Source organism: Haliotis rufescens, unplaced genomic scaffold (assembly GCF_023055435.1).
Source record: "Haliotis rufescens isolate VD_foot unplaced genomic scaffold, xgHalRufe1.0.p SCAF_21, whole genome shotgun sequence".
NCBI lineage: Eukaryota > Metazoa > Mollusca > Gastropoda > Lepetellida > Haliotidae > Haliotis > Haliotis rufescens.
Genome location: NW_025963902.1, coordinates 241,693 through 255,018, shown reverse-complemented (window position 1 = coordinate 255,018; position 13,326 = coordinate 241,693). Strand labels below are relative to the sequence as shown.

The following is a 13,326-nucleotide window of genomic DNA, read 5'->3' as shown; positions in this document are numbered from 1 at the left end:
ATTCTGCAAACCTCTTCAGTTTGTAGACAGTAATAAGCAGTGTCTTAAAGGGCAAGTTCACACGGAAATGAACCTGTATTTCTTGTACTTTTTCCACATTAAAAGTGTTAACATAGAAGTGTCATAGACAAAAATATAAAAACATCATATTTAATAAACATATTTTTTGCATTAAAACGATTTATATTTTTCACATTTACCAAGTGTTCTATTTCCATAACAAAAACACCATGGCTTATGCCCCTTGCAATATGACGTCATTGGTGCCAATTGATAAACATTATGACGTCATCATGCTTTGTTAGAGCCGCTTCACGTGGTGTAGGTACAGTTGTGTGATTCTTGCGTCTCAGATGCCAGCTAGCATAGTGTTATGCTGAGTCACCACTGCGCCGGAGTGTGTCGTAGGCCATGTTGTTTTACCGCAAACTGGTACTTGATATCTTTTGCGTTGAGAATAGACAGGGACCCAGTTGAATTGGCACCAATTACGTCATAATCTAAGGGGGATAACTCAGGCCTGTTTAGCTCGAAAAACGAAGGCCTCATAACGGCATATCATTTTCACACTATTGTGAGCTTCCTACTTTCACTGTGAAAAAATGAGTGTATATTTTCAAACACAGATACTAACTAATTCTAAAATTGCGTTTTGTTTAGAAAAAGAAAGAAAGTAACTTTTGCGTGTACACTTCCCCTTTAAGTGTAAAAAGTACTGCTAACAGCTCCAGTAGCAAAGCCATTAGTGATGTCATTTGTTTGTGACATCATGGTAACCAATGACGTCACAATGGTCTGCAAAGCATTGTGATGCAATTTCATTGCAGCGATATCTACAGTGTAGATATCGCTTGATCTCACCCAAGCGATACCTCCTGTGGGAGCCAGTTTTGGATGATAAATTGCCATATATTCCACGTAATGCATTCTCTGCATCCAATAGACAGTATCCCAGTTCAACGAGAGACAATTTACAGCGTCTACACTGGTACCGTGAAGCCTATTCGACCACTCGACAGTTTCCTACGTGTATATGCACATTCACAACTTTCCGTAACCAATATTTCAAAATTGCTTCTTTATATCCATATATGATCTCTTATATGTATTACAGAGGCAACTAACGGGATCGGGTGGTCAGCCTCGCTGACTTGATTGATGTCATCGTATCCATATTGTATGGATCGATGCTCATGATGTAAATCACTGGGTTGTCTGGTCCTCGATTATTTACAGACCGCCGTCTTGTAGACAAACAAACAAAACATATTATTATAATATAATGGAGACTGCTCCAGTCTAGGTACCTGTAGCCAAAACAAAAGGAAAAACCAATCCTTAAAAAGAATGATTTCTCAAATTAGGAGCTTAACCTACTGTTCGGGACAGTGAGGTCGACTCCATATCTCTTATTTTAATTTGGAACCGAAAACTTTAGCGCGAGGTATTTAATGTATAAAAGATAAGTATATCCATTCAAGCGTGACGACACGAGCGCAAAGAATGTATTCTCTTGTAAGCGTACGTACACACGATCAAATAGACCAACTATCTTTGGACGTGCCGAAAAGGGACCACAGGTAGTAACATCCATTTTATATGCATCGATGTGTAGGCTATTTATCGATGGTTTCGTACAATAGTTTTTTGTGTGAAAAATCATGTTAATCTAATGGATTTTGACCTGATTTTAATCTTCTTTTGACCAATCATAGTCAAGAAATCTCCAGTGTCGTGGTAGAATATTGATTGCTGATACGATGCATAACATAAGATTTAAAAACTTGAGCTTGAAAGTATCCGAAACATGAAACTTGTTTCGACACATGTATAAAGTGATACCTCGATAATCCACACACCTGTCGTATCAGGGACATCTGTAAACATTTAAAGGAATATTGTCCTGATTTGTTAATCTGGACTTTTGACAATCCGGGCTATTTCATTGAATGGTACCGTCCGGATTAACGAGGTTTCACTGTTTGTCATGTACCGTCCAGATTAACGAGGTTTCACTGTACGTCATGTTTCTTTGTACCAAGACGGCGTGGAAGGTGGTACAGCTGTTCCATTAAATGACACGGGTTTAAAGTTGAATAAGTCTGGTTGTCCGAAGTGAGGGTACTTTTTGGCGTCCTTGACCTTTGACCACTGGAACGGCGGTTGCTGGAAAGACGTTGGCCCCGAGACGGCATAAAACAACAGCCACTGCATCTCCCCCGTCGCTACAATCTGTGACAGGATGGGAAATAGAATGTACACCCAGCCCTTAAAGTCGAACACACGTGGCTACATAGATAGTTTGTTGTTGTTGTTGTTGGTTTGTTGTTCAACGCCGCACTCAGCAATATTCCAGCTATATGACGGCGGTCTGTAGATAATCGAGTCTGGACCAGACAATCCACTGATTGATATCATGAGCATCGATCCATGCAATTGGGATGGATGACATGCATAAACCAAGTCAGCGAGCCTGACGACCCGATCCCGTTAGTCGCCTGTTACGACAAGCATAGTCGCCTTTTACGGCAAGCATGGGTTGCTGAAGACCTATTCTACCCCGGATCTTCACGGGTCACATAGATAGTGAGTGATCTTGTCATATTGGAATAGTACACTTGAATTGAACATCACATCACATCATCTCTCCTACGTGACTGACGAAACCAACATCCGAGCCAACACGACGTAAGTTAGTCCATGGCTTAAGAGTAATAGTTTTTTATCCTCTTTTTATACTCTAAAATTCAAAATGCTATTTTGCTAAAAAGTTTTGAAACCGAAAAAAACGAGTCGAGTTTACACTCGGCCAAAGTCGGTATTTCTAGACTACGGGGGTAAAGAATATCTTTGATGGTTTTCAATGTGCACTTGGACAGAGATTGCGAATGCCGGCGCAAAATCAGAATCTTGCTCTGCACAAATAGTGCCGAAAAGTGAGGTGAGTGAGGGAGTATTGTTTTAAGCCACTTTTAGCATTATTCCTGCAATATCAAGGCGGGGTGACACCAAAAATGGGCTTCACACATTGTACCCATGTGGGGAATCGAACGAGGGTCTTCAGCGTGACGAGCCAACGCTTTAACCACTAGGCTACCCCACCCTACCCCGTGCGGAAGAATGAAGTCTCATGTGTTGTTCCATCGTAACAGCAGTGCAGCATGTAGATACGAGGTCACAGCCGTAAACCCCCCTGCAAGTGAAAGCTACCAATTCCCATTTGAAACAACCCTCGATTATCCAGTGCATGATATCCCAATTCTATTTTGACACATTCCCTGAACCCATTCGCCACTATGGTTTCGTGTCGGAAGTGACGTCACAGCAATATCTCAGCTTAAAAGTTTTCTTGCTCAGTATTTGATTGGATGGCTATTTTTAGCATCATGCCATCCGAATGAGGCTCAGAACGTAGCTGTAATGAGGTTCAGGAGTTCAGGTATCTGTCATTATAGAAATGTCATACACTGGATAATCGAGGTTGTGTTGAACCCTGATACTGTGATTCTGAATCTGACCTTCACGTCTATAGCCCCGCCCATGGCGTATGCGAGGTCGTCGTAGAGGTAGGTTCCGTTTTCCTCGTTGAGGTCGTCGCGAGCTGCGATGGCGAGGTCGGCGCTGTACCCAGGGGTGCAGTTGCACTTAGATAGGGGGTCGTGTTGGAAGTCGTTGTACCTGCAAATGTGGAACATTTTATTTTTAATTTTAACCCGTCTTCACCTAGAATGACACAGAGGTTACGGGAAGTCAAAAGCCCAGGGAGAATAGGTGTGGGTATACGCCAGATACACTCACATTTACAGCTGATTGGGGGGGGGGGTGTGTGTGTGTGTGTGTGTGTGTGTGTGTGTGTGTGTGTGTGTGTGTGTGTGTGTGTGTGTGTGTGTGTGTGTGTGTGTGTGTGTGTGTGTTTCCAAAACAACCATACTAAGGTTCAGAAGCAGGAAAGGAATGTCCGACAGGAGGTCATCAGGGAGAGACAGAAACAGAAACATCCCACCCACCCCCTTTCACTACGACCATGAATATCCCGAATCGGAAACTTTCGAAATTCGTGATGATTCGGCCAATAATGCAAACATTCGTGGCTAATCGGGTTGAAAAGTATGAAGAATGCCAGGAATGGGTTAAGAAACATGTACGAATTACAAGATTCATGTACGGACCATGCACGAATTGTAAGAATCATCTGCGACTAAGTTACGAATATGCCGAATGTTGTTCTTACTTAATTCTTACATGATTCGTAGTTGACTCCGGACATTCGTGGCTGTTTCGGGATGTTTTCGGGTTGAGGACAAGACATTTTGCGAGCCACGAATCGCTAAGAATAACCAATAATGCAAGAGAATCGATAACGAAGCTGTTACGGAACATAAGTATTAATTACGAATGGATTACGATACAGCCACGAAACCGCAATTCGGGGACCCTACCACGAAAGTGTTTGACAAACAAAACCTCTCTCGCCGATTCGACGAACTCCCGCGAAGTGTACGAATGTTTGGGAATCAAATAAGATTCATTTAAGAACTTCAAGAAAGGATTGAGATTTATCAACGAACATGAAAAAAAATCCTATTCGGGGTGATTCGGGATATTCGTATGTCGTATTGAAAGTGGGCATTACAGGCCGTACCTCATGAAATTAAACAGCGTATTTCTGTCCTGGACCGTGGAATCCTGTTGGAACATTATCTGAGCGCGGCGGCTCATGTTGTAGGAGAAGTAGTCCCCATACTTGTCCACTAACTTTTGTTGGCCGCTAATGTTGAATATCGTCGGAAAAAATCTGTCAAAAAGTATTTTATTAGCCCAAACAAAATTCATTTCACTTTTTTCGTAATAGTTACAACAAACATATGGTTACAACAAGACGGATATGTTTTTTTAAAATGGCCGCAGTGAAGCGCAAAACAATTATACATTCATGGAATATCTTTGGGAAATATCTGTTGAAAAGCAGTTCATCAGTCCAAACAAAATTCATTTCACAGTATTGTTTTTTGATACTCCATAGGGGCGGTCAGGTAGCCTAGTGGTTAAAGCGTTACCTCGTCACGCCGAAGACCCGGGTTCGATTCCCGACATGGGTACAATGTGTGAAGCCCATTTCTGGTGTCCCCCGCCGTGATATTGCTGGAATATTGCTAAAAGCGGCGTAAAACCATACTCACTCACTCACTAATACTCTATAAATGGCCACTGCGAAGCGCAAAAACATCGCAAGTGGAATCAAACACAGAGAATACCAGAAGGGCGATAAAAGCCGTTGTGCGATTCGAGAAACACAATAGGTGATTTCGGGTCAGTGGCACCAGATTATGGTCGGTCTGAAAAACGGAAACGACGCATATTTTAGGGAACTTACGGAACGTTATAGCTGGCCCAGTAGGTGTTTACAATTAAGAGGTCAGTCACATCTGCAAATTCAATGTAGCCCCTGAAATTATAGAATTATATGAAATTAATTAATTAAAGGGAGGCAGGTTGTACAATTCAGTATCCATCTACGCCGCATTAAAACCAGTCTCGCAAAAACACGACAGACGCACCAAGAATGCGTCACAATTATCCCATCGGTAGACAATCACGTCTGTCCCCATCCATCCACCCTGCACCCGACAACCAGGGGGAATTAGCCACCCTCATGTTGTCTATAATCTGTGTGCCTCTCATAACATGCCCCGTTAGATAACCGTGGATGGTGAGTGAGTGAGTTGGGTTTAACGCCGCTTTTAACAGTATTCCAGTTATATCGCGGCGTGTAAGCTTAATGTGGGAGGATAGCCCGAAGTGATGCAGGTCTCAGACGTTTACCACTTCGGTGAAACCCACGAGCACGGGCGTGGTGCTGACAAACCAAGAAACATAATCGGGGCGAACTGGGATTCAATCATAGGTTTCTGGCGTGCCCAAGGGACGCAACTCTGCACAGCGAATCGCGGCGCCCTAGACGACTGGGCCACCCGTGCGACAAGACCGGATGTAGAAACTAGCTTAACAACATAATTGCGCGGGTTTGTTTTTTTTGCATGCCGAACTCCCCGATTAAATTCCGGTTATATGACGGCGGTCTGTAAACTATCTATTCTGGACCAAAAGGAGCAATTTCCCGCGAAACTGTGGATGTATTCTCCGAGAACTAATTACTCCCCCACTCCGGGCAAACAACATTTATAATAAAAGTAACGCAAAAAAATGGCTGAAAGTTTTGGTTACTTTGACTTTAATTCACTTCTTGAATTTTACGATATTGGTTACATAATCATAAGAAGGGAACATGACAAAGGTGAGAAAGGAGGCGTGTATCGCCTGTACATCGGCGTACAATACGTTATGGACCCTGTGTACAATACGCCATTACCCCTGCCTATAATACCCTGTACAGGCCATGACCCCCGAGACAGGATGGGTACTTACGGCATCTGCTCTACAATCGTCAGTACCGCCGGAGGGAGATTTCCTTGAACTAGTTTTTGGTCCACAATCATCCACTGGTTGTTGTAGCTGTAACAAAAAAAAACAAAAAAAAAACCAAATTGGAAACAAAAAAGAGCTGACATATCTAAAACGAAATTAAATAAACCCGCGAAGATTTCGGTTAGAACTGGTCTTCAGCAACCCGTGCTCGTTGAAAGAGGTGACTATACTTGTCGTAAGACACGACTAACGGGATCGGGTGGTCAGGTGCTCATGATGTCAATCACTTGATTGTCTGGCCCAGACGGCGTTAAACAACAAACACAGCAACAAACAAAGGATTCTGGGCAGTGAGTGACGGAGTAAGTGAGATTGGTTTAAGTGAGTCAGCTTAATAAGGAGGCAAAGCAGAAAAGATGCAGGTATAAGAGGTTGACCTCTTTTGTGAAAACCAAGAGCAGGGGTTTGGTGCTGACAAACTTAGTGTTATATTGCAATGTAATTTATTGTAAAACAATGATTATTACTGTATTACATTGTTTCTGTTGTTTAGGTAGAAGTTCATTGCATTGTATTTGGACAATGATCAGTTGATGGTTGATGGTCTGTTTAATGTAAGCAGTGGTGAAGTAGTTATTTTATTTAGACGCTCGAATTATCTGTAAACTTCCGGAATAGCATGGATGGATGTCAAGCGTTATAGACACATGTGGAATATTCTGTGATGTTCTAGTGACACTGGAATGGTCAAGCACTGTTGGACGACTGGGCCACAGGTGTCCCAACTGAGTGATGGACTCACGTGCCACTGTTGTACCGGATGAAGGTGAGCACCCACTCCTGTCCCGTCTCGGCAAGTCTGTTGGCCGCCCACACCCTCACAGGCGTTAACACGCACCCCTCGGGCTTCGTGTGCTGGTACAGGGCGGGGTTGTTGTTAGGGATGGTTGTTGCCATGGTTACCTGGAGTCAACAAACGCACAATCTTTCTATTTTATAATTACATGTATCTACTTTGTAGCAATATTCCAGCACTTACAAAATGTGTACACGAGAAAGGTTCAAGGACGTATACCAATATGGAGACTCGAAACCGGATCTCTAGCGGGCGAGCACACTCTTAACCCTTTAGGCTACTCCACCAACTAGGTTTAATTTGAAGCCAACGCGTGATACCTGAAGATCAAAAGTTCCCTTTCCGCACACGCTACCAGTGTTATAATTATCAGTTAGGACCAATGTGAAGAAAACCCCAGTGACGGCAATGTTAACCTGGTTTTAGGATTCTACAGCGCTTGGAGTAAGCCCTGATGAGTATCGTTAAGGGTTCCTTGACATTATTCCAGAAGAGATGCAATATAACTGCAGCTATGGTATTAATACCACCCCCTTCTCTAACAGTACCTGAATGAGTGAGTGAGTGATCCAGTGTATATGCAAAAAGAGTGAGTGAGTGAGTTGAGTTTAACGCTGCTTTTAACAGTATTCCAGTTATATCACGGCGTGTCAGCTTAATGTGGGAGGAAAGCCCGAAGTGACGCGGGTCTCAGGCGTTTACCACTTTGGTGAAACCAACGAGCACATGTATGGTGGTGACAGCCCTAGAAACAGAATTGGGGGCGAACCGAGATTCGAACTCACAATCCTAGGTTTCTGGCGTGCCCAAGGGACGCAACTCTAAAAAACCGAATTACTGCACCTAACAGGGATGCTTGGATTGCCTAATAGTTAAGGAGCTGAATTGTCTTCCTTAGACACAATGTGTGAAGCCCATTTATGTGTCCCTCGTCATAACATGCCAAGAATATCCAACAATAATAAAACTATACATGAATAAATCAGTATGGTTTAAAAACGCTTTTAATAATATCAGGGGCGGTTTGGTAGACAAGATGTTAAAGCGTTCGCTCGTCACGCCGAAGACCCGGGTTCGATTCCCGACATGGGTACAATGTGTGAAGCCCATTTCTGGTGTCCCCCGCCGTGGTATTGCTGGACTATTGCTAAAAGCGGCGTAACACCATGCTCACTCACTCACTTTAACAACATCACGACTGGGGACAAAAGTAATAGTTCAAATGTTGTAAACCTTAAAGGAATCGAACCCGACTAGGTATCGGCTGATCAAACACTTTAACCACTGGACTACACCAACTTCCCTGAATAAGTCCAAAACCTCGATGCTTGGAGAAACGTTCGCCTACCAGCCAGGAGGAGAGGACGTAGAAGTCGTCGGAGGAGACGAGGTAGCCGGGGTAGGAGGAGAACGTCCACACACTGCCCTTTGGCAACAGACCTGGGGACACAAGGAGGTATTGGAGTGAGTGAGTGAGTGAGTGAGTCCCCTCTGAAGAACAGGTCACGCTAAACATTTGAATGGGGTAGGCGTTGCACAGTACTTGGGAAGCACTGCCCTACAATCTCAACCATATATCAGACATTCCGGAATGTTCGTTTGTTCAGTTTTCAAAATTTTAATCGAGAACTGTGTCAACATATTTTTCAAGCGTAGTCTGAAATGGAAGTCGCCAGGTTGAAACGAGTGCCGTAAAAATGAGAAAGCTGCTTTCTAATTGGCTGATGTCGACTTCTTGTTAGTTGTTTCAGTGGTCGGTCAAAGTTTGCGAAAGGTCGTTCTGACGTGACCCGTAATTGGGATGACCTCAGATCTTTGTTTAGATCTTTGCAGCGAGAAATGATTTTAATGAGATTGGGCCACCCGTGGCTGTGTATTTATGATATATGATATTTGACGATACTGAAACTAGTGGTGTCTTCATTTTGCATTTTGTAATGAAATACTATATTTCTCTTCAAATATAAAATCGATATTTCACTGGAGTGAAATATCACGTTATGATGGAACAACTTTCGGTCTATCTTAATGTCACTAAGATCGGGAAAATCACGCAAGAAAAAATATATACTAAATATGACTTGCCTTTTCATTGTGAACTAACAATCGCCTAAGTCATGTGACAAGAAGACAAATGTCGTGTCGATAACTCACCCTTCCAGGCGTCAGTCATGCTGTACTGTAGTGTGTATTTCTTGAGCACGCGCAGCATGTCTGTGTAGCTGGTCCACGTGTTGTGGGCGGCATAGAGCAACTCCCACTCAAGGTCGACTTTGATGTAGGCGGTGCAGTGACCACGTCGTGGTTGGTCGCCCCTGACGCCGGTTTTGTTAAGCGCTACTTCCAGGTCCCTCAGATCGTTACTGATCTGGAACATGCTGGACACGGGGGAGGGAAAATACAGCAACAAGAAATCTTAACTGAAATTGTTGAATCAACGTATTTTCGCGTTTTACACCTCTTCTTTTGTCAACGAGACAAGAAGGTGTATCACAAAAAATGTTGATTTTTTTTAAATTTACAGAATCTCCTTTCTACCATTGGCAAATGAACATCTTGCAAATAAACCATAAAATATCACGTATTTTACGAATATTCCTTTTTCAAAATGTTACCATATTTACGTTTTTGGAGTTTGTGGAACTACTACGTTGATAAAAAATAGCAACTTTGCCCTATGTGAACAAATTTCTTAACAGTATGACTTAAAACGCAGCTATGGGGCGTGGTGGAGGTGGAGGGGGGGGGGGGGGGGGATCAGTAATCCCACCACAACCCGCAGATCCTGGCACACCTAAGGGAGGCACGTCGGGTTGCTGCGCTTTGTAGGTCGCTGGGTCATCCTTGCCTGCAATTCATGTTAATGTCGGATACCAATCCGACCTGATCTGAAGTCAGCCGCTGTACTTACTACAACCCGAATGGATCTATGTCCAGCGAGGGCCTCTGAGGGTCATTGGAGTAGCCGTCGGACATCCCCCGCAGCTGGGTGTAGAACATCTCAACCTGGGACACAGAAAATACACTCGGGAACACTCGGGTTCACTCGGCTATATCCGCTATTTAATACATCTCCACCTGGGACACTGAAAATACACTCGGGTACACTCGGGTACACTCGGCTATATCCGCTACTTAATACATCTCCACCAGGGAGAGAGAGTCAGACGTAATCTCATCATTGGTTTCCCCGCCATGTTCTTGCTGGACTATTGCTAAACACGGCGTAAAACCATACTCATTCACTCGCTCGGTGCTCATGCTGACAATCACTGTTTGCCGGCCGCTGTGATATAGTCAGTTACCCTTGAGGGAACCCGGGTTACAGTAGGCCCCACCCCTATTTTTGCCTGTTGTTAGGGGCCTCGTGGGAATCGGGTGGTTACGCCCTGTGACTTGGCCCATTGTATGTCACGTTACCCCGAGGACTGACATTTATCCATAGAAATAAAGTTATTTTATTTTATAATATATCAATAAATTACAAAAAACCCATCAAAATCCAAATTGAGCCCAGAACAATCCTTAATCCTGAGGCAAACTAGACTTGCCAAATCATTCTAGACTTGAGTTGGACTCCTTTTTTAATTTATTCCCTAGAGCCTGGGCGACAGACTACCCAGGGACATGGGACGTGGCTCACAAACGGCCACCCTACAGCTGGGATTGACTACACCACTCAAGTACCTGATGCCAGTAGGTGTCATCGGTGTTGTTCTTGATTGAGGTTCGAATCCAGTTTAGGTTGGTCTCCAGGAAGTCGCGCAGACGTTGACAGTAGGCGGAGTAAGGTTTGTCGCAGTAGCCGGCCATGGTGTTCTCCCAGTGCATTTTGATGAGGTCACGTGTGACGTAGCCCTCCACCAAGCCGGCGGCGTAGGCCAACATGGAGTCGTTGTACTTCTTTGTTTCAGTGTCATTATACTGGGTGCTGACTTCTAGATAACCCCATCTGGTAACGGGGATCATGACGGTATCGATAACATCAGTTATTACGAACAGTGGGATATTACGAATAGCCTGGTGTGACGAATAGTGGGATATTACGAATAGTCATAGGCGATTATAACGAATAGTAGGATATCATGAATAGATGTGTTTTTCTCACTACTTCAATTATTTTTTCGAAATTTTTAATGTTCTTTTTATTTTTTATATTAAATGTATTTTAAAACATCGAATTGTCTATTCTTTTCTCCCGTTATTACGATTATTTTCTCGTTCTTTCAATTTGAGTTTATTAAATCGAAATTCTGAATATTTTCTCGCTATTTCAATTACTTGAAATTACTATTTTTTAAAATATAATTACAATTTCGAGAAAATAATCGAAATTATGAGAAAATAAAATAAGAAAAAAAATTTCATTTTTTTTCTATGTTTGTTTTATCAATATATAATTATGCTTCTAAAGTGGCTCTTTTACGTTTTTGTGTTGATAAAGAAAGATCACACAAAGGGTGATATAGCCAGAATGTACAATACCGTCTGTAAGTAACACCAACAATGTGTGAATGCTTTGAACAAACACGTTCAGGAAACGATACAATGCAAATGGGATTAACACACCCGGTCTCATTGACGGAGTTGATAAACTGTGCCCACGCCAGGGAATCCACTGTGGCGTTTCCCTCGAGTACCTGGAACCGCCCACTGGTTGCGTTATACACGGCGTGAACGGTGACTGGTTGAGCTGCCTCCCCTGCAACCACCGACAACAACACCGCCAACACCACAACATGCACGGCGGTCGCCATCTTGCTGTCATGTGACTCGTCTTGATCATGTGACTTTGTACATATCAAATGTACAGGACAAGTTCATGGCCAGGTGAAAAAATTTACTCAGCAACGTATCACGAAGATAATAAGAGATAAAAGTAGGAACAGAAACGTCGCATTGTCAACTTCTGAGTGTGCAGTTCAGTTGCTTCTGGACTCAACAATTTATACCCTTATCTACTTGCCATGATGGGTGCGTGCATGGGCTAAACACTGGTTGCGTTCAGGCGTGTTTTGGTGTTCATCACCTTCTTTGTTTGTAAAAGTCGTTATACATTTTTCAGTTTCATAAATCATCCAATCATTGTTTCATAGGCATAAACAGCTTGCTCTTCAGCTGTTAATCACATTGTCAACATACTCAGACCTACTGCCGCTTATTGGCATTTGTTCATGTGTGACACCCTACATGTCATTGTTATGTTGTTGTTGTTGTTGTTGCTGTTGTTGTTGAGAGCAAAATAGGTTTTAATAGATGAGTGTTGTGCCGATTTCGCAGCATTGACATTAGAGTTCTAGGAGCAACCACTCTGGGATCTTGTATCAGTATGCTTAAGGTATAGGAACTACTTAGTCAAAGGTTCTGAAACAATATCCCCTGAATACAATTCTCCTCCTTGTAGGGATTCGTGAGCAGGACCCTAGTACCTCATGCTTGGCTGTGGTTGTTACTGAGGCGTCTGAAAAGGTGTGTAACTCACGGGAAGGGTGCTAACAAACCAAGATCATAATTAGGGTCGTCCAATCTGGGATTAAAACCCCCGATCATTGGATCCTGGAATACATAAGGGGCACAACTCTACACAGCAAATTGCAACACCTTTTTGTGCAACCTTGCTGTGGGGAGAATGATAGCATCCAATCAGCACTTCATACAAAATCCCATCTTCCCGAGGCGAGGGAGTTAATTGACTGTAAAAGTCCAGTTTCCAACCTTGCCGGACTAGGCTGAAGTGGCCAGGCTTGATCGTAGGGCCACCAGTGGCTATTATAAGTTATGGCTCTTCTATGTCCCTCCTATTGACCAATCAGATTCCACCTCTGATATCACTTGCATTTTCTCCAAACATTTTCTTGCCTAGTCAAGACGATCATATCGATAATCAATAATCTATTTTGTAATAAAACGAGTCTTACTTCGCGAAGTCCATCAAATCACGTGAGCACCTTGATTAGAAACATTTAAAGATTTGGAAAATATCTGTTGACGCCGAGTTGGTGGTACACATGCTTTACAAATTCAGCAATCGACCGAAATCTGCA

At 43.1% G+C, this 13,326-nt stretch overlaps 1 protein-coding gene across 1 annotated transcript; it reads right to left on the bottom strand.

Moving 5' to 3' along the window:
• Positions 1–782: 782 nt before the first annotated feature.
• Positions 783–12,039, bottom strand: LOC124141672 (putative phospholipase B-like 2). Its single transcript, XM_046509721.2, has 11 exons — positions 11,852–12,039; positions 10,970–11,234; positions 10,194–10,288; positions 9,437–9,660; positions 8,631–8,722; positions 7,229–7,389; positions 6,427–6,513; positions 5,375–5,446; positions 4,643–4,795; positions 3,519–3,678; positions 783–2,232 (listed from the first exon to the last, which is right to left on the bottom strand). The coding sequence occupies exons 1-11, from the start codon at positions 12,037–12,039 to the stop codon at positions 2,023–2,025; spliced, it is 1,707 nt and encodes a 568-aa protein (XP_046365677.2). The 3' UTR covers positions 783–2,022.
• Between the last annotated feature and the right edge of the window lie 1,287 nt (positions 12,040–13,326).

Excerpts from the sequence above, each read along its gene's own strand:
- LOC124141672 (XM_046509721.2), bottom strand. The coding sequence starts at position 12,039 with ATGGCGACCGCCGTGCATGTTGTGGTGTTGGCGGTGTTGTTGTCGGTG. Across the intron at positions 7,390-8,630 it reads ACGTCCTCTCCTCCTGGCTG|GTAACCATGGCAACAACCAT; the intron begins GTAGGCGAACGT and ends TGTTGACTCCAG. Across the intron at positions 6,514-7,228 it reads ATCCGGTACAACAGTGGCAC|CTACAACAACCAGTGGATGA; the intron begins GTGAGTCCATCA and ends TTTTTGTTACAG.